The sequence below is a fragment of the Pseudorca crassidens genome, chromosome 3 (genome assembly GCF_039906515.1).
Source record: "Pseudorca crassidens isolate mPseCra1 chromosome 3, mPseCra1.hap1, whole genome shotgun sequence".
Lineage (NCBI taxonomy): Eukaryota > Metazoa > Chordata > Mammalia > Artiodactyla > Delphinidae > Pseudorca > Pseudorca crassidens.
The window spans coordinates 123,683,537-123,706,159 of NC_090298.1; the positions used below are offsets into that span (position 1 = coordinate 123,683,537).

A 22,623-nucleotide genomic window follows, 5' to 3' on the forward strand; every position below is an offset into this window, starting at 1 on the left:
CCATCCCAGAACCAATAACCAGGACTGTGGAGTGGCATAACTCTCACTAGCTTAGGCCTTAGTCACAGAACCGTCTCCTAAAGTCAAGCGTGGGATAGACTCCCCCAAACAAAGGGACTACAGCGTGTGTGTATATGCGTGTGTGTGTGTGTGTGTGTGTGTGTGTGTGTGTGTGTGTGTGTGTGTGTGTGTGTGTGTGTGTGTGTGTGTGTGTGTGTGTGGCAGAGAGGTTAAATACCCAAATTAGAACTGAAATGATTAAGAGAATAAAGAATGCATGTTAGGACGGCAATCGCAATGTACATTATACAAGGTTCTAACTTGCCCAAGGTCCCAGAAGCAGCAAGTTCTCAGCTGAGATTTGAAACTGGGTCATCTAACTCCAGAGCCCCACTCTTAACATCTAGGTTCTAATGCTTCCCAAATAAACCTAGTAATGCCTGGGAAGGGATAGAAACATTTGTGATTACTAACTGTATTCTACACACACACACAAACACACCACACAGTACAATACAGTATAGCATATACAAGGCACACGTTCAGTCCATATACTGGTATATAAACATTCTGCCTCCAGAGACTACAAAATGGTTAAAACTCTCAAGTTTCTGGGATGGTGGTACATGGCCATACTTCTCAAGCTAGAATGTCTGTACTATTGTACTGCTGGGGACTCACCTTCCTAGAACTACAGATTTATCCAGAGTAAGAAAGGTGGAATTTTACTTTTATATTAAAAGAGATATGGATATATTATAGAGAAGGGGGCAAAGTCTATATGATTTTCAAATATACCATAGAAATTATGAAAAAAATTAAACTTGCTGCAGACCAATTTCAACCACACCCCAGAACCCTGGGTATGTTAGGACATTCTCTCTCCTGAGAGGAAGTAAGATATGAAAGTTTGAGATATAAACTAAGATTGCACCTTGCAGTGTTTGTTTTTTTGCGGTACACGGGCCTCTCTCTGTTGTGGCTTCTCCCGTCGCGGAGCACAGGCTCCGGACACGCAGGTTCAGCGGCCATGGCTCACGGGCCCAGCCACTCCGCAGCACGTGGGATCCTGCCGGACCGGGGCACGAACCCGTGTCCCCTGCATCGGCAGGCGGACTCTCAACCACTGCGCCACCAGGGAAGCCTATACCTTGCAGTTTTGGGTTGTAATCCCAGTTCTGTCTGTTACTTAAAATCTTGAACCATCTCTGAGCTCCCCCTTCTTCATTTGCAAGAATGGGTGTAGGGCTTCCCTGGTGGCGCAGTGGTTGAGAGTCCGCCTGCCGATGCAGGGGACACGGGTTCGTGCCCCGGTCCGGGAAGATCCCACGTGCCGCGGAGCGGCTGGGTCCGTGAGCCATGGCCGCTGAGCCTGCGTGTCCGGAGCCTGTGCTCCGCAACGAGAGAGGCCACAACAGTGAGAGGCCCGCGAACCGCAAAAAAAAAAAAGAATGGGTGTAATATCTAAGTTATGGAGCTGTTATGAAGAATAAGATGCTGTCTCTCAAGTGCCTGCCATGTGCCTGCCACAGCATGGACAATAAATAATAGCTATAACCACTCTCTTGACTCATGCGAAGCACAGCAGTTTGAAAACACTCTTACGGACTAGCCCCAACACCAGGCATTGCTAATCAATCTTTTCCCTTGGACATGGAGGTCCTTTACCAACACAGCCTGAAAGCCTTCAGTCTCTTTACTTCACTTCCTTGTAATGGCTTCTGTAACTAATACTACCTTGAACAAACTGTGGGAAAGGCTGGGATTGAGTAACAACAAAAAGAAGTAGCCAGAAAGTAGCTAAGAGTGTAGATCTTAAAAGTTCTCATCACAAGAAAAATAAATTCGTAACTATGTATGGTGATGGACGCTAACTAGACGTAGTGTGGTGATCATTTCAGAATATACACAAATATTGAATTATTATATTGCACACCTGAAACTGATATAATAGTCACTTATGTCTCAATTAAAAAAAAAAAAGAAGCGGCATCCAAGTGGTAAGAAAGTTGGAGGATGACACCTGGCCCTTACTAATCCAGTCCTGGCATCTTTTCACTTCTGTTTCCTGTTCGAAATTACATGTTTTTGCTTACAATTTCCCATCACACTCTCACACCCCCAAACCTCTCTTTTCTTAGCATGGGTCTGTTTATGTGACCAATAGCCTTCATGTAACACTGTAATTAATATATTATATGTATGATAAATATGATATTATAAAATAACATTATATAAATATATAAATAAAATATTATACGTATAATATTTTCCCCCTCTCAAGAACTTGGAGAGGACCCAATCCAGGAGAGCATTATGTGACAAAGAATTAAATCCAAACTGTGGACCTGTCAGAAAGCCGTGGGACACTGAAGAAGTTGAGTTTCATTAGGATACACTGATTTTCCTGTTCCCTCTTCTCACAATACCCCATATCAGATTGCAGGGTGAGCAACTTGATTCCAGGGTAGGCACAGTGAAGGGATGTAATTAGCCTATTAAGTTCTGCTAATGTCTTGTTAAAGTCATTCAGGTGAGAACAGCAGCTATATCAGTTCCGCCTCGGACCCTGCCACAGGGAGTGTTGCATTTCCACACTGCCATTTGTAGTTCTTACGGTAAGAATCAGCTGATTCAGCAGGACCTGGACTTTTCTATTTCATCAAATCAAGATGCAATGAAGGATTTCTACAGAATGTGTGTGTTCCCAAAAGTGTACTTTACCGCTCTGCAAATGATGGGTTTTTTTCATTGCCAACAGTAAATACAGTGCATCTGGCATGTGGAGGGTGTTTTGTTGTCGTTGTTCTTATTCTTTGTTTTTGTTTTTCTCTTCTTAGGAGAAAAAGAAATACATGGCTTATTACTCCAGAAGTTTGAGAAGCCAAGGAACTAGATTTACTCATTTTTCTGACAAATATTTATTTAAACACTGACTTTGTTCTGGGCACTTTGATGACCCTAGGAGCTACAGCACAGAAAAGATGTCCTTGCTCTGAGAACTTGGGGGGAAAACAAATAATGAACAAATAAAGAAGAAAATAGGTAATGATAGTGCTGTGCTGAAAATAAGGTGGAAGTGAAGAGATGAGGATGGAGAGGGCACTACTCTAGATTGGGTGGTCAAGAAAGAACTTGGAGGACATGATATTTTAGCCAAGATCTGAATGACAAGAAGACACAAGCCACCTGAAGGTCTAGGGAGACAGGATTGCAGGCAGAGGGGACAACGTGTGAAGAAGACCAAGAAGAACAGTGCAGTTGGAGCATGGTGTGTGGCTATGAGATGTAGCTCAGGGCTCCGCAGGACTAGAGCACCTACAGGTCACATAAGGCCGGGGTAAATGGTTCGGATTTTATTCCATGTGGGTTGGGAGCCAATGGAGTCATTAGGCAGGGAAGGTGTGTGTAATGAAAAACACCACCCTGGTTGCTATGTGGATAATGGATTGTCAGGGGACAAGAGGAGAAAGAAGAACAAGGTATTATACTACTGCAGACTTCAGTATGATGATGGTGGTAGCGCTGGAGATGGTAATTCTAATGTGTGTCTATGTATAAGTATTTTTTCACTGTAGTAAAATATACATCACATAAAATTTATCATTTTAACCATTTTTAAGTGACAAAGTACATTAAGGACATTTATACTGTTGTGCAACCATCACTACCGTCCATCTCCAGAACTTTTTTGTCATCCCAAAATGAAACTCTATAAATATTAAGCAATAAATCATCAATCCGTCTTTCCCCACAACCCTTGGGAACCTCTATTCTGTTTCCTGTCTCTGTGAATTTGACTATTCTAAGGACCTCATATAAGTAGAATCATACAATAATTGCTCTTTCGTGCCTGGCATATTTCACTTAGCATAATGTCTTCAAGGTTCATCCATGTTAGACTGTATCAGAATTTTATTCTTTTTTAAAGCTGAATAATATTCCACATGTATATACCACATTTATCTATACACCCATCCATGGATACTCGGGTGGTTTCCACCTCGTGGCTATTGTGAATAGTGCTGCCACGGGTGTACAAATATCTGTTCAAATACCTGCTTTCACTTCTTTGGGGTATATACCCAGAAGTAGAATTACTAGATCAAGTATTAATTTCATGGGGTTTTTTTGGTGTTTGTGTGGGATTTGGTGGATATCAAAGGTTCTCTTTAGGACATATTATATTTATATTTATCATGGTTGCTAAACATACAGATGGAAACATCAGGCAGGAAGTTTTACATATTTTTAGTCTAGAATCCCTGGGTCGGGTCTGGTGATAAAAGGTATATGATAGAAGGTCATGCTGCCCGGTGGATAGGCTGTCGTAATGACAAAGGAATGATTAAGGAAATGGGAGTGAGGAAACAGTTGGGGTGCATGTTGTTTTCAGCTCCCCAGGCGATCCTAGATATACCCAGGTTTGGTAACTACCCAGTTAAACCATCTTATAGATTGCCTTACATGAAGAAAACCATTTAGGATTATTGGAGAAGACAGAAAAGATAAGAAGTGGTGCTTAAATTCTGAACTAGAAAATCTCAACTTGTTCTAGCAGGAATTTTAATACAGCACCTGGGTTTATTTTCATTTCCTTTCTCCTACTGCATGAATAAACAATCTTATCACACTGCCATTCACCCTGTAGTGACTTAGAGGTTACCTCATCACTTTTTAGAGAAACTATGTACTTAGAATCTATGCTTATATACTTAATTTTTCTGTTAAAAGTCTACTTTTTCTTTTATATTTTTCTTAGATTTTCCTCATAGTCTTTCTCTGAATTTTGTAATAAACATGCCTCTTTACCACTTTAAACCCCTTTGGCATGGTTCCTTTTGAACATTTCTTACCCTCCCCACCCCTGAGGGAACTATGTCTCATCTATCTTTATATTTCTCATATCCTAACACAGTGACTTATCAAAGTAGATAAATGTTTGATAAATAAATGAATATAAGATTGAAGTAGGACATATCACCTTAAACTATGACCTCTCTGATCTCCATATTATTCTTTAAGCTGCAAGGAAGTTTCTGGGGAAAGTAGTGGATATAACGAAGTGTGGCTATAACAAATTAAAAAAATTACACCTAGGGATTTAATAGAAAGCCCATAAAGTGCCAAACCCATGGCAATTCATTTCTCCTAGCAAGCCCTCATAAATTCAGGCCACGAAATCATTGTGCTCATCTTGCCACACCCAAGTCTCTCCCTTCCTGGCAGGGCTCCTCAGGGCCTCCTCCTCTCCTGGCAGACACTACCTGATGCTCACTGGTACAGGTCCGAAAGAGGTGGCAAGAGCCTAATGGCTAGTTTACCTCGAGCTTTAAACTGCAGAGTGTTCAATGGTGCGCTGGAGTGCTCTGGTATATCCTGGTTTACGTATTAATCAAGAAACCATCCCCGCCATCAAGGAGTTCATGATCCAGTTGGAGAAAAAATGAATAGAAGTGTGATAAATGTTGTAATGGGATAAGCATACCATGCAGAGCACACAGGAGGGGCCGTTGACTCAGAACTGGAAAATCAGGGAAGGCTTCCTGTAGGAAGTGGCATCTGAGCTAAGAGGTGAGGGATGAATCTGCATTTTCTGGGTGCAGTGGTTCAGGGCTCTGATTCAGGCAAAGGAACGGCAGAAGGTGAGGAGATGCAGGGAGCTTTCAGGGGACTCCATGCCCTCCATGTGGCTGGCACAGGAGCCAGATTATGAAAGGGCCTTTAATCCATGTGAGTGAATTTAGACTTGATAATTTTTGGAATAATGAAATCCATCAAAGGGGTTAGGGTGGAGTCTGCAACACTGAGAGTTTAGCCAGGGAAACATGCAATTTGAAACCCCCTTGCACTCTATGTTTTTAGCAAATTATACCCTGAACCAGAGAAAAATTTGCCACAGCTACAAATGACCGCTTATGAATCCAGAGCTAATTTTAAGAACCTAATAAACTAAATGAGAAGATATTCAAAGCTCATGAAAGTACCCATACACCTGCCTGTTGGGTGGGGCATATACTTGGTTCTATGTGTAGCTAAGAGGCTTGTTATTCATTAATATTTTCAAAAGAGGACTCTGACAGTCTCGGTCTGTCACAGACTAAAGTCACCTTATTCTAGTGACATAAAAGCCACTTGACTAGGCTGAAAATGTGTTCCCAAACCTGTTGCAGAATTTCTTCCCTAATGGCTTCTGTGAATTTGGGTTTAAGGGCTTTAATGGTACATCAGGGAAGGGCAGTAAAAACCGGAGTGTGGACGAGTGAGGGCTGCTATGAACTACAGAGCTGTGCTCTCATTGAGGAACACTGCTTACAATAACATTTGTTCTCGAGGACTTCTGAAACTCTACAGGCCATTCCTCTAAGTACTTACCATCAAACCTCTAAGTATTTACCATCAAACTACTGCCTTCGTTGGAAGAGGGTAGATTATGTTCCCTTCTATGGATTTAAGGATCTCACCAATGCATAGAAAACTGGTCCAAATCCTTTAGTTAACAATCCCAGGAATAATACTTATTAAGCAACTAGAGGCATTATAGCATAATCCTAAAAAAGATTCTAATCTCCGCAAGTTTAAAATGTAATCACTTTATAGATCATTTTGTTTCTCTTTTTTATAGTCTTTAAGTTCTAGAGTTACACAGGCAACAATGATGATTAGTACTACTACCTTATGACAATTTAAATGCTGTATGATCACACACTACTATATGTAAGATAGATAACCAACAAGGACCTACTATATATAGCACAGGGAACTCTACTCAATATTCTGTGGTAACCTATATGAGAAAAGAATCTGAAAAAGAATGAATATATGTATATGTAGAAATAAATCACTTTGCAGTACACCTGAAACTAACAAACATTGTAAATCAACTACACTCCAATAAAATTTAAAAAATAAAAATAAATAAAAATTATACATAAAATTTAAATAAATAAATAAATGTCGGATGATCTATGGAGCAATACTGACACACTTGGATATAATATGCTGTAGAAATTAAGAATCTGAGCTTTTAGGGACTTCCCTGGTGGCACAGTGGATAGGACTCCACGCTCCCAATTCAGGGTGCCCAGGTTTGATCCCTGGTTGGGGAGCTAGATCCCACATGCATGCCGCAACTAAGAGTTCGCAGGTCACAACTAAGGAGCCCACCTGCTGCAACTAAGACCCCGTGCAACCAAATACATAAATAAATATTAAAAAAAAAAAACGAGTCTGAGCTTTTGAGTGAGAGAGACCCAGGTCCAGAGCCCTGTTTTTCTGTTTATTAGCTCTGTAACCTTGGGTTAAGTTACTTAACCTCTTTAAGCCTCAGTTCCGACCTAGAAATTGGGGGTATTAATGGTAACGATCTCAATTCACTGTGAGAATTGAATGAGATTGTGAGTGATGAAGGGCTAGTATATTCATTCCTCGCTAGCATTCTTAAGCAGTTCACCTTTACCCTTTAGTTCTGTTTCTTTGTTTTATTATGAGCAACTTTCTCCTTTCTTTTTACTCCCCTAGGGATATGAAGCCTGACAATATTTTGCTTGATGAACATGGTAAGTAAATGATTTGTTTGCAATCAACCACATAACATGCATGTAGAACAAGTTGGTTATCCCCAGCAAAGTAGTACTATATAGGGAAAAAGCGTCTTACTCGGTTCAGTTGAGTTGCATGTACAAACTCCATTTTATGGTGGGAGGGACCATATGGGGGAACTTTATCATTTATTGCAGTGACGTTGTACACCCTTAAATAGCCTTACATTTACATAAGGAGAAAGTTATTCTCTTTTCAATTTTCTTCCATTCCTACTGATTTCTTCAAGAAAACCATCACAGTTTTTTGGTGCTAGTTTGCTTTAATATCTCTATAGCAATCATCTCCCCCTTTTTTTTTTTTTTCATAAAGACAGAAGAGGCTTAGAGCATTTGGTAGGCAATAGTATCTACCTAGAGGTTCGTGACAGACTTTCCTTCTTGTGAGGGTAAACTGGTTTCACATTTACAGAAGAGATACCAAGTTTTCTGTTCAAAGGTTTTCAGTTACTAAAAATGAGTCCATTTAAAGAAAGATATAAAGCAGATAAGAGTATCTCTGGTACCCAGCTATGAAAGTGACAGAGGGATATGGCAATGACCATGATGGTGATACATGAATGCCTGAAGTTCAAGAAGCACTGATTGAAGATGTCCTATAGAACAAGCTTTGACCAACAGTGATCAAATGTGTACAATCTCTTCCTAATATTATTTCAATGTACATTTGGATTTATTTATTAGAGCAGACCTGTAGGACACACAGCCTGCATGTTATAAATGTTATACAGGCAATAAGATCCTTGTTAACTTTTTAGAAAGCTGCTAGGGGAGGGAGTCCTAAATCTGCAAAGCTCTGTATCTCTTTAACTTTTACAAAAGGGATTTGCAAGTGGGACTGAAACTCCACGGACCATCCGTCACTTATTATTTATTTACCTAGTTGCATTTTAAGCCTGATTTGCCAGATGCCACATGTGCTCAGAGGGCTAAGAAACACTTTTGTGTATGACCTCTAATTTCAAAGCTTGGAGTCATTATTTATTTATGGACTGTCTAAAAAGATTTTCTCCACTTTCTTCCGATGCCTTATTTCTTCCTTCCCTTTACTGCTTCTGACATTTGGGAATAGTTTCTGAATCTCAGAAATGTGGGCAATGGTGAGACAACATGAAGGTGACTTTCATTAAAGCACCAGCTGTCTCTGCCTTAAATAGGAAGCAGGATCCCCTCTCACACCGGTGCAGATAAACTCTGTGGAGCTTCACAGCTGTGGACAAGGCCTCCCCCAACCTCTAAAGGCCATCTTTGCACGATGTACAAAAAGGTGCTCTGTGTGCCTACCACAGCCTTGGGAAGGTGACCACTGGTAATGCAGAGCCTGATTTCGGGTTCTGTCCCCACTTCCCCCTCACCTGCTTGCCTTTGTGCCCCATATATTGCTCAACCATTTGTCAGGACCCTGAATGGAGACATATGGGTCCTGTCAACCAAAAAAATATACCTTCCATTCAGAGAACAACGTTTCGGTCTTGGATCTCAAACATGGCTTCATCTTATTCCTCCCGTGAGGTCGTCCTGTTCTCTCTCATTCAACTTCTTTCTCTTCCTCATTTTCTTGTCAACTTGGTCATTGTAGATTAGGAGAAAGATCCAGGAATAAATTAATCTTCGAGTTTATCCACCCTTAGAGACTACCCTTGGGAAAGATTGTGTGATATCGTAGATACGAGCATGGGGTTCTGAGCTCAAAACCCAGTTCTCTCACTCACCAGCTCTGAAACGCTCGACAGGTTGCCTAAAACTTCTCTGCACCTTAGATTCTTCAGGGATGAAAGGCGTCCTTACTTCTCAGGGTAACTGTAAACACTAACTGACACCCTGTTTATAAAGTGCTTGATTGCCACGTGCACAAGGAAATCACTCAATAACGGTTAAATGCTAGTATAACTCCATGAGGTAGTAGGGGCTTTCTCCCCTACAAAAGGAAGCTTAGGTGACTTCATTTTGTTTTATATGACTTTATCTATATCATATAGCGTACGTGAAAGCTGGGTCCTCACCTGTCTTTACTAAAGAATTATTTTGATTCCAGGTGGGATATACCAAAGATTGTGTGTGGCTACTTCTTAGGTCTTGTGTTCAAACAATTTTCTCTGACACTTAATTCTCAGGTAACTACACTTTCAGTGGCCCATTCTGCCTGTCCTTCATGCACGCAGGGGGTTAAGCCCACTTTTCAGGGCATTTTATTCTTGGTTGGACTGGTGCTCTGTTACTTAGGGACTACAAGTAGGCATCCCGGTCTGCCTGAGGGACGGTCCTAGTCTACAACTGTTATGTAGTGTACTATTTACAAAGATCTTTTTCACTCTCAAGTTTTGGGGTTTGGACAATGACTTAAGAGGGGGCTTTTCTGTATTTTTTCCCATCCTAAACTCAACTGGAGGATCACTGCAGTCAATAAGAGAAACACTGCTTTGGGAAGGACTGGATGTGTGAATGGGATAGAAGCAAACAAAAAGGTTGCGAGCCATTCTCTAAGCATTGTCCTGGGGCTCCCTTTCTGGAGAAAATAATTTTTTGAGGTTATTTACTTTCCATTTATTCAAATTCTGAAAAATTAAGCTTTTAGGCATTGCTCAGGGACCATAATTAACTACTTTGAAATGAAGAAATTCCCGGTGGCCCTCGCTCCCCAGCTCATTATGCACAGCTGCTCTTGTGACAGCCAACTGGACCACAAATCAATGCCTGCCTTTGGGAGTGCTTTCTAGTGTGATTTTCCAAGGTCTCACGTTCGAAAACTTCATTTGTCTCCTCTGTCTCCTCTCCTTCTTTTCACCCTTTTCACCCTTTATGGACTTTTCACCCTTTATGGACAAGATCATGTACGCCTCTTGCATGGGGACTTAGCAACTGTAAAGAATAACTGTTTACCTCTAATACACCTCCTATGCCCGTTTCTCCAAGTGAGCTGCGTATTACACCACATAGCTTATATTCTAATTCAGTGCCATCAGTAAGAGGCAGAAATTTTGTTTTATTCTTACTGATTCATATTGGTTCATGTTCATCAGAAAAGGTTGATATTTAAAGGAGCTAAATTCTTTTGTAAATGGAGAATCCTTCCACTGGTGTGAATGAACATTCCTTATACATCAGAATTTGACTTAAAAAAGTCTGCAATTTAGAGCATACCTGTTCTCCTTAAATGTCTCACTCACTAGTTCAGAGCCCAAGATGGCATTAGATCTTGCAGGGCTCATAACCAACTGTCCTGATATATAGGTTTCATGTCCTACCAACTTAAGTACCCCAGTCAATTCTATCAGTTCAACAGTGTCTAAAATTCTTGTGTTTTTCCTAAGCTATTCAGGAAATAAATGCTGCATACAAGGAGCAATAATGTCTCCCTGGTGTATCTGAGAGAATGACAATTACCACATCATCTATAATTTAGGTTTCTTAATATCATCCCTAGTCACAGGGAACAGAGAAAGGCAAAAACTCGGTTTGGGGGTGTGAGGAAGAAATAATCCTGCTACCTTAACAGCTTCTCCCTTGCAGAGTCCCAAAATGTACCTAAAAATCAAGTGGGTAGCATCTTAAAACCTATATATACGTATACATATATGTATATTATACATATACACACACACACATGCACACACACACACCTATGTAGTAGAACTCTGTACCCTATCCCCAGATAATCAGGTGTATAAGTCTCTGCTAGTGCCTAACGATATGAATTTTTAATAAGAATCCTAGAAAAATGTGGCACACATGATCTAACTATTTTTGAGTTGAGGAAATTTTTGAAAGTTAGGAGCCACGCCAACCAATTGGTTATGGTGTCCTTGAGGGCTGTGTTGAGAAACATCCCCAGGCTGAACACAGGTACAGTGCAAAAGAGTGTAAGTAATGACCACAAGGATGACTAAACTCAGTGACTCAATACTGTGAACTCCAATTTTTAATGTGATTCTGTGCCTCAAGGTACAGAGGTGAAAAGAACTGGCAGATCACTCCCTATAGGGTGTTCACAGTGAGGAAGTTCTGAGTCTTGTATCTGAAAAACTTCACAGTAAGGCAGTGGTTCTAACTGGGGATGCTTTCGCTCTACAGTCTCTCCCTGCAGGGGACACTTGGCAATGTCTGGAGACAATTTTGATGGTCAGGATTCTATCTAGGAGAGGGAAGTCCTTTTGGCATCCAGTGGACAGAGGCCAGGGATGCAACTAAGCATTCCACCATGCACCGGACAGCCCTTCACAGCAAAGAATGATCAGGTCCAAGATATCAATAGTTCCAGGTTGAAAAACTCTGTTCTAAGGCTCCCTCAGAGCCCGGGCTTATGGAAGAGGCCAGAGTGGTCCTCACACCCAAGCAATTCCTGTGTCCCTCCATCAGCAGGCGACTGAACCTTCCTCTGTGAGCCAGAACTCAGATTCATTTCCACGGCACAGAAGGGACCATGGCAGAAGGATCCCCACGGTGAGCACAGGGAAGCATGGCAGCATCCTGGGCCAGGAATGGAGACGTCGGGGCTGGTGGCCAGGGGCTCTGCTATCCTTGTTCAGCTGGAGGGCAGCAGGCAACAGTTTCCAGTAGATCCTGACCCTCAAATGATTCTTCCCCATTGTTTACGATGCACCCTGGTGGGGGAACCCTGAGCCAACCAGCAGATAGTTCTTTTAGTTTGTTCAGCCATTTGGTCTTACGATAAAGCGCAAAAAGTTTCTGGGCGATTTATAACCCACCAGAGAAGTCCGGGACCAAATTGTAGATCCTCATTCTAGCTCTGCTACTTCTAAGTACTGAGAACTTAGCCACAAACAGCTCTTCTGTAAAATAGGAACTACTTGATTAGGCTAAAGTGTACAAAAACCTTTTGAAACTTGCAATTAATCATACGAATGTAAAAAATACTACTTATGACATTAACATTCTTTCAACCACATCCGAAAGAAATGTAATGAGTGAGTACTTACTGCAGTGAAGATCTTCTACTAAGCCTAGTCTTCTTTTAAAAGTGTGGTCTCAAACTTTACTGGGTATCAGCATCACCTAGGGAGCTTTTTAAACACTGGGCCCCCATCCTCCGAGTTTCTGATTCAGTACGCAGAGGTAGGGCCCAGGAATGTGCATTTCTAACACTTTCCCAGGTGATACTGATGCTGCTGGTCTGGGGACTGCACTTGGAGAACCAGCTGACTCTGAAACATCCTCTACCTTCTACACGAGCATAGCCAATCTTAGGACTGAGTCGGTTAGAACACCTGCTCGGGCTAACGTAGAGGATCCCATGCCTGGCTGCCCATCTGAATCACCCGCGGAGTTTCTTGTTCTGTTTCTAACGTGGATGCCTGGCTCTCCCACCAGTCCCACTGTATCGGTGTCCCGGAAGAATGAAGTCCAGGAGTGTGAGTTTCACAAAGTCACTCTGGAGCGTCTGATCATGACAAATAGCAACTTCCTGCCAAATGCTGAGCAAAGCCTTCCACAGCATTATTTCATTTGATCTTCCCAACAACCTCGTGAGAAGATGACTACCATCATCTCAACTTTACAGAGAGATTAAGTCACCTTTTTGAGGTAGCATAGCTGGTTAGTATTAGAGCCGGGACTTGAAGCCAGGCAGTCAGACTCCAGAGAACAGACTCTTAATCATTAAGTCTCCAGGCTCACCTGTTTTGTATCAAACCTTGTGAAACATTGATCCAGTGCTTTGAGCGTGACCCATGGGGAGAAACAGAGAAAGAAAATACTGAAACAACCTATATTATGATAGGGTGATTTCTGGAAATCATCTGTTGGTACCACTTATGCAAGAATACCTTCACTTTCAGCTTGATGAGCGCTACTTTATAAAATGTCATCAGATATAAACAAAACACTTTTTGCACCACACAAAACCTGGTGATAAAGACAGTGAGATTAATCGTTAGCGGCAGGCGGGATGCTATCAGGGAGCAGAGAGTGCAGTTGGCAGGGGGAGCGTGGTCTGTGGGATATGGAAGAAGAATCCCCTCCAGTTACCACCATATCTCATCACAACCACAGAAGCATGCAAATGGAAATGCCAACACTTCACGATCCTCTCAAAACATACGACTTTCCTGCCAACAGCTGACAGAACAGGCTTATCCTACTTCTGGCTGTGAATGTAAGGACCGTAATACACTTTGTAGGGTGTGCTCCCTTCTGAACTTAAGTGTTAGACCCACACTATACTGCCATGAGTGTGAACACTGCAGAGAGACCCTAGAGATCGTCTAGTCCGCCCATGAATTTTTTTTTTTTTTTAAGGGAAACAGGTTCAACACAGGAAAGGAACTGCAAGTGTACGATGTATTGGGAGCAGAATTCAGGCCAGGACCTAAGTCTCCTGGCTCCCAGTCTAGGGCTCTTTCTAGAGCCTCTTTAAAAATAAAACTTGACTTTTCCCTACTTTCCCTTTGTACATTATTTTGTTGGGGACCACTGGGGGACAACCTGAACTATCAGACAAAAAACTACTAATGATATTCAGAAAAACAAGGAGAGAAAGAACTCTTTCTTGGCAAAGAAATAAATATATGCATCCACAGTCATGTCTGCTTTGTATTAACAACATTTGTTTCTTTAAAAACAAGATGCTGTAAAGATGCTTGGAAATTTGATACTTCAAATAGTTCTTATCTACCCCGCTCTTGATTCTCACAGGCTGTACCAACTTAAAATGCTGACAACAGGCAAAAATTGCCTAAGTAGAATTTACCAGAGCGTGGGCTCTTAAAGACCAAGGTTAAAACGTTCTGACATTGAACTACAAACTTACAACCAGACATTAACCTTTTCGTGTTTTGGCACCTGGAGTGTTGCTGGTTTAGACTATATTGGTCTTGAGGATAGGATAATTGACTTTTTACTGTGTACCCAATTGCAAATGGCGTACAAGAATTTACAAACTAAGCTTCCAGGTACTATTGATAAAAAAAAAAAAGCGTGGTCTGCCGCTGGGTTGAATGGAACTTAACATTCTCTGTGGTCCTTCTCCCTCGCAGGGCACGTGCACATCACAGACTTCAACATTGCTACGATGCTACCTGTGGAGATGTGCATCACCACCATGGCCGGCACCAAGCCTTACATGGGTATGGGCCCCCTGAGCCGCCATAGCGACTAAGAGGAAGGCTTTTTTATTCATTCCTGTAGACACCATGTACTACGGGTTCAATCATCTGTAGGGCCTTGCAGCTAGAAATGACGAGTCCCCCTCTGACTTTACCTAGAGAGCTGCTAATTTCACAGGTCTGCAGTGAGCCTCAGGAACCTCCTTTTAGCAAGCACCCAGACTGATCTCGATTCAGGACAGTCACGGATTACATGTAAAAACACTATTTTATGAGTTATTAAGGACAGTTTCTACCTACTTCCTGATGAAGAATATTAATAATTAATTCAATAAATATCTACTAATTGCCTCTGTGTACTCAGCACTGTTTCAGGTGCTGGCGGTGCTGCAGGGAGCAAAACATACAAGGTCTCCAGCCCACGGAGCTTACCTTCTAGTAAAAGGAGTTAAAAAAAAAAAAAGTAGAATCCAACAGAGAAGGTACAGCCATAAGTAGGATGGTAATAAGTGACATAAGTATGATTATAACCATGATTTACATAATCCTGCATAACATGCATAGGGCTGTAAGTTCACAAAGTACCTTCCAGTTATAATTTTGGTTTTAGGTTTATCACCACAACAATCCCATGAATAAGTCACAGGTGAAATATTGGAACTTGAAATTAAAGGCAAGAGCAATGCCACTTTCTTTCAATATTTCATTCTCTTCCTCATGGAACTAAAGAGAGAATTAAAGAGAGAGAGGAAAAGAGAACTGTGCAGGGCCACCTCACTTTCCAAGAGAAAGAAATCATCTGTGGGGAAAAATGAGCCTGATTTTATATGGTATTTGAACCATATAAAAGCAAGTTCCTGGCTTCCAATTATCAGTGGGGGGAAGAAGCCTCCTTTGTCCTTCTAAAATAATGGACACATGTAATTCAGCCTATTTTCTTGCCTGGAACCCATGGTACTCAAATGATAAAAAGGAATCTCTGAGACTGCTGGTCCGAGGAGTTTATTCCCTAGGTTTCCTGGGTTTCCATATTAAGGGCTACTTGCTTGAAGCCAAATCAGAAAATGTGCATCTGGGTTTTCTAAGCCTGGTTTCCATGGTGAGAGGAGTAAAGGAAGCCCAACTTTGTTTTCTCTCCCCAGTGATTTTAAATACAATATCTGTATAATTTGATTCTCCTAAAGGTTGGCATTTCCAGTCTTTTCACGACATAGAGCTAGGAGATTGGAATCCTGTCAAGTTTCTCTGCACCTCTCCACCCTCACCCTTATAATTAACAGTTACTAATATTTATTGAAAGCATTCTGGGGACCAGACAATGTGTTAAATGTTTTGCATTCATTGACTGATTAAGTTTTTCTCAACAACCCTGTGAGGCAAACTGTAATTATCACCATTTTACAATGAGGAAAATAAGAAGCTAAGTAATTTGCTCAAGATCACATGGCTAATAATTGAAAAAGCCTAGATTTAGAGCAAGCTCGTTCTGACTTTAGAAAACCAAGATTCTCCCTAAAACAGAGAGACAGAAATTTAAAAGTTTATGTATTTATGATTCTTAAATAGATGTAAGCCAAATTAGGTAGGCCATACTCTTAGAAATGTTTCTAGTTTTATTTTAAAAAATGAATATCTGACTGTCAAGGCTTATATTTTCATCCAGAAGTTGTTCTTGCCTTTGATTTTTGGATGGGAATCTTCCTAAGAGGTATCACAGGTGGAAGTCTGCTTTCTCTTTTTAAAAATTATGTTCCCGGGCTTCCCTGGTGGTGCAGTGGTTGAGAGTCTGCCTGCCGCTGCAGGGGACAGGGGTTCGTGCCCCGGTCCGGGAAGATCCCACATGCCACGGAGCGGCTGGGCCCGTGAGCCATGGCCACTGAGCCTGCGTGCGCGTCCAGAGCCTGTGCTCCGCAACGGGAGAGGCCACAACAGTGAGAGGCCCGCGTATTGCAAAAAAATATATATATATATGTTCCCAATAATTTGGTAAAATCTACCTAACAGACATTCACCAGCACTCATCTTATAGCATTCCTGCAGAATGTAATTAGCAATTAACCAGAAAGAAAAAAAATTCTAAAAAGAAAGAAAACTAGGATGAAATACTGAATGAAGATTATAGGAATATACAACATTTTCTAATGTAAGATGCTTAGCATATTATACAGCAGTTCCTCGACTCTGGCAATAAGAAGATGAGCTGTCTGTCAGTTCTTTTTTTCTTTTTTAACATCTTTATTAGCGTATAATTGCTTTACAATGGTGTGTTAGTCTCTGCTTTATAACAAAGTGAATCAGCTATACATATACATATATACCCATAACTCCTCCCTCTTGCGTCTACCTCCCACCCTCCCTATCCCACCCCTTGTCTGTCAGTTCTTAAGCACCTGCACCCAACAAGGAAGTTTTACTTTTTTGAATTCCTCATCTTCTACCTCCATGCTCTTTCCAATCAACTCCAATCCCTCCTTCTCCCCATCCGTGGTCTGTGTAAATATCATTCAGATCGCTTAGAGCTTAACCAATTAAAACATTCCTCTTCTCCAAATTAACCAAACCAAACAAACAGATATACTATGGAAAATGCTGATTAAGCAATGGGGAAATTCATCTCTCTACTTATAGATATTTAGGGTTTCCTTCCAGACCTTTATTCTGTATACACACAAACACATTTTTTTAAGTTGGATCATACTGGAGTTTGGCAACCTAAATTTTCACTTTAAAATGTAATAATAGGCATCATATAGTGAGAATCTATTATGTCCCAAGCATTTTGCTAAGTTTTTAACATTATATCATTAAATTTTCAAAGCAACTCAACGAAATATGTTTTCATAGATTAAAAATAATCAGGCCTACAGAGAAAGCGACATGTATAATCACACAGCAAGCAACTGGCAGAGCACAAAGTTAAATCCAAATCGAAAACGTCTCAAGTCTGGAATGCTGATGGTGATGACAACAGAGCAGGAGGGGTAATGGCTGACATTTACTGAGCTCTTCCTATTTGCCAAGCACTGGCCTAAGTGCACGTGTGACATCATTTAAACTAAAAGCAATTCAGTGAGGGATGCCAGTGTCTAACCCTCCACACGCTGCTGTGCTATCTCTCCGCCTCCTGGCAATAAGTGTGTCTCAGCCAGAACGGAAACCACTACTCTCTGACTTCAGAGCCCGGCTCTGCACAACTGACACTACTTATTTGTCCAGGCCCACATATATAACTATCGTTTTTAATGTTCACATGCTACAGAATTAGAGGGCTGCATCAAAATCTATTGAACCAATTCTTTATTGTTGAATTTTAGGTTATTTCTCATTTTGAAATATAACTAAATTTGTGATAAAAATCCTGTTAGCAGAAATATGTGCAACAACTTATTTCCCGTGATAAATCCCCATTCAAGGAATTTCTGGTCAAAGGGTATATACGTTAATGCATTTCCCTCCTGAAAGTTTGCGTTGATTTCTACTCATTTGCTCTGGAAGCATCTGAGGATATTCACTTCCTTGCATCCTCACCAGGGCTGCGCTGTCAATATCTTAATCTTCGCAAAAAAGATAAGTGAAAACGGTACCTCATTATGACATTAAAATTGCTTTTAATTCTTTTGTAAGTTGCCTGTTCATGTTCTTTGCCCATTTTCTATTAGAGTGTTAATACATTTTTGTCTATTTCTTATTATGTAAAGAATTCTTGACCTTTATATATAAAGGATATTAAATTCTAATGTATCATGTGTTATAAATATAATTTCCTACATTTTAGTTGCTGTTCTTATAGCATTATTGACATGAAAACTATGTTCCTAACATCAAACCCTTAGTCATATTCTTTTGTAGTCTATTTTTTTTTTTATTTTTAAAGGTTATACTCCATTTATAGTTATTATAAAATATTGGCTATATTCCCTGTATTGCACAGTATGTACTTGTAGCTTATTTTATACCTAACAGTAGTTTGTACGTTTTAATCCCCTACCCTTATATTGCCCCTCCCCCCATATTGCCCCTCCTCTCTTCCCTCCCCCCACTGGTAACCACTAGTTTGTTCTCTATAACTGTGAATCTGCTTCTTTTTCGTTACATTCACTCATTTGTTGTATTTTTAATTTTTATTTTTAAAAATCTTTTTAACATCTTTATTGGAGTATAATTGCTTTACAATGGTGTGTTAGTTTCTGCTTTATAACAAAATGAATCAGTTATACATATACATATGTCCCCATATCTCTTCCCTCTTGCATCTCCCTCCCTCCCACCCTCCCTATCCCACCCCTCTACGTGGTCACAAAGCACCGAGCTGATCTCCCTGTGCTATGCGGCTGCTTCCCACTAGCTATCTATTTTACGTTTGGTAGTGTATATATGTCCATGCCTCTCTCTCGCTTTGTCACAGCTTACCCTTCCCCCTCCCTGTGTCCTCAAGTCCATTCTCTAGTAGGTCTGTGTCTTTATTCCCATCTTGCCCCTAGGTTCTTCATGACCTTTTTTTTTTTTTTAAGATTCCATATATATGGGTTAGCATATGGTATTTGTTTTTCTCTTTCTGACTTACTTCGCTCTGTCTGACACACTCTAGGTCCATCCACCTCACTACAAATAACTCAATTTCATTTCTTTTTATGGCTGAGTAATATTCCATTGTATATATGTGCCACATCTTCTTTATCCATTCATCTGTTGATGGACACTTAGGTTGCTTCCATGTCCTGGCTATTGTAAATAGGGCTGCAATGAACATTTTGGTACATGACTCTTTTTGATGTTGTATTTTTTAGATTCCATATATAAGTGATATTATACAGCATTTGTCTTTCTCTGACTTATTTCACCTAGCATAATACCCTCCAAGTTCATCCATGTTGTTGCAAATGGCAAAATTTCATTCTTTTTTATGGCAGAGTAGTATTCCATGGTATATATCTACCACATCTGTTTTATCCATTCATCTGTTGATGGACACTTAGGTTGCTTCCAGATCTTAAACCATTAGTCTTTTTACTTTATAGCTTCTACCTTTTATGATATTCTTGGCAAGATCTCCTTAACTCTAGATTTTAGACATGGTTACCTATATTCTTATTTTTGTTATAGTTTAATTTTTCTTAATCCAGCTATATATGTGGTAAGATATACAGTAAGGATGTGACTTCATTTTTGTTATATTCTTAAATAATTGTTTTGAGACCATGTATCAAATAAGATCCCATACATGCTGATTTGAAACATGTTCTTCATAAACTAAGTATTTTTGTATACTAGCATCTGTATTCTGTGGCTTTCAAATCAATTATGGTAGCTTTACAATGTGGTTTAACACATGGAATGCAAGTCCCTTTATCCTTTTTCAGAAAACCTTTATTGTTCACATATTTTATAGAGGAAATTTAGAATCATTTTTGTAAATTCCACGAATTATTTCTGTTGTACTATATTTATATATCAGTTTTTGTCCCCTTTCTTTATGTCCTGAGCAGAATCTACTGTCCAGTTGCTTTAAAATCTGAAAGCCAAATAATGGAAATCCAGATAGCTAATAAATGTATTAAAGCATGGGCAAGCTTATTAGTAATCGGGGGGATGCCAATTCAAACCACAATGGAAGACCGTTACATACCCACTAGATTGGAAAAGTCACAAAGTTAGTTAATGTCGAGAGTGGATAAGGAGGTTGAGCAAAGTCTCATGCGTTGCTAGTCAGAGCGTTAATTGGTACAACCACTGTGGTAAATAGTTTGGCATTATCTAGCATGGGTGAAGATGCACAGCCCATCCCAGAATTTCCCCTCCCAGAAATGTAACCTAAAGACGTGTGGACTTAGAGGAGTCTTACATGTGCAGGAATGTTCATGAGAGCATTATTCAAAATACTCCACATTGAAAACAGTCCAAATGGCTATTAAAAGTAGGAAAGGAGGTAAATGACAGTGTATTCGTATGGCTTTGAATGTGAACAAACTACGTGCAGCAAGTTGGATAAATTTTATACACATAATGTTGAACAAGAAAAGCAAGTCACCGAAGAAAACGAGCAGTAAGATTTAACACACACACACACACCCATGTTATATATATATATATGCACAAATACATATACATATGTTATACACACATCTGTTATATATACATAATGTCATATACACATATATATATACACAACATACATATAACATATGTATTACTAAAATAGGCAAAACTAAGGTGTTGCTTAGAAATGCAAACGCAGGTAGTAAATCTATGTAGAAAGGCAAGAAGAAAATTACCGACAGAAATTCAGGATAGTGGTTACTTCTATGGTTGTAAACAGGACTCCAGTGGTGGAGTCAAGATTCTACATTGTGCCCTGTGTAAGGTTACGTGGCCATTTACTTATAAATGCTTGTTAATTTTTCTTTTATGTTATATTTACTTTTCTGAATGGAAGTATGGAAATAGTTTAAGAACTAAATGAAATACTCAACATCTTTTTTGAAGGAAACTTAGTCCCTCTCCACCTCTATTTGTACCATCTCAGGAGCAGGGAGTCCTCCTGTAGGGTTGATGGAAGCCCTCAGCATCTCCCTGCCCTGACTTTTCAGCTCTTTGAGGGCTCAAAGAATTACCCATCTGTTATGCTTTTGTATGTTGCCATCATGTTTTTTCTTAGTGTTCTTCCAAAATTCCTTAATGCCTAGCATACCATGAATATTTGTTGAATGAATGAATGCATATTCAAGTATCTTCATGCCGGAAAACAGTAAGTAGAAGAGGATTCTACTCATATAAACTCCAAGGGTGGTCCAAGACAACAGAATACACAACTTTCATAGAGTGATGTTTATGCTGGTGGATAATTTCTTAGCACAGTTGTCTGTTTATCCCTCAAAGTTCTCTGCAGCTTCTCTGAGATATCTGTCACCTGGAGGGACTACGTCATCTACAGATGACTTGCTCTGAGATACTGATAAGGGAAAGCAGAAGTATAGCCCACTCCATCCAGTCTGTGGGAGCACCGTGGGTTCACGACCATTATCTCCCAAATTGCACGGGGAGCTGTGACTTGCAGAAAGAATGCAGTGACGCATGAAAGGTGAACCCACCAGGGAATGAAGCTTCCTTAGTTCCGCTACGGCGGGCTTTTATAGTCTGGGTCAACCCCGGACGTTGGGATGTCAACATTCTACCTCTCTAATTGGATGTTGCCCACAGGATTTTCCTTGAAATTGAGTGCACCAGGCAGGGCAAACCTGTATGCAGGTCCCACATCACACCGATTTCCTTTGTCCGGAGCCAGCACCTTACTACCAGAGGCTTGGGTCAAGTGTGCAACTTTCGGCTAGGTAAAATTCCCATTATTATGGATGTTTGCCTCTCTAGAAGAGTGCCTAGTTTTTTGAGTCCTTTCCAGGTGCCAGACACTGTGCTGAGATTTTGGCATGCATTATTATCTCATTTAGTTTCTCACCTCTGTAGGAACTGCCTTCTCATTGTTCTGATTTTGCTGATGAAGATTCTCAAGCTCAGCCCACTGACTCGTTTAAGGTCACGATAAGTGGTGAAGGCAGTTGGTGAACACAGACAGCCTGGTTCCAGCTAATGTTTGCAACCAGGGCTTGATTGATTGGTTCAGTATTGTTCCTTCTTTTAACCAGTTTCTGTTGAGTGACACTAGATGCCAGATTCGGTACTGGATAAGCAAACAGAGAAGAGACCTGCCCTTGCTTTGTACTTCATTTTCCCCACTCCATCCCTCAGGAGTTAGGTACATTCTTGGAAGGGTGTGTAGAAGGTAGAAGGTTCTCAGTGTGTTAGAGAACACATAACTAGGGGTCTCCACTGGGGTAAGATTGACTGAGGTTCTGCCTTCCACTGGAGCCAATTCGCAGAACTATGGGACAAAGGGTCAATGCCCCACAAGTGATGGAAAACCGTGTCTCTCTCAGAGTGCCCCACCCTTTCTCCTCTCCCTCAGC

At 40.6% G+C, this 22,623-nt stretch overlaps 1 protein-coding gene across 2 annotated transcripts in view; it reads left to right on the forward strand.

Moving 5' to 3' along the window:
- STK32A (serine/threonine kinase 32A) overlaps window positions 1-22,623 on the forward strand; it is a 121,269-nt gene that overhangs the window by 80,720 nt on the left and 17,926 nt on the right. For both annotated transcript variants that reach the window (XM_067732175.1, XM_067732174.1), the window contains exons 6-7: window positions 7,522-7,559; window positions 14,594-14,683. In XM_067732175.1, coding sequence (XP_067588276.1) covers window positions 7,522-7,559; window positions 14,594-14,683 — 128 coding nt within the window. The remainder of the gene's footprint in view (window positions 1-7,521; window positions 7,560-14,593; window positions 14,684-22,623) is intronic.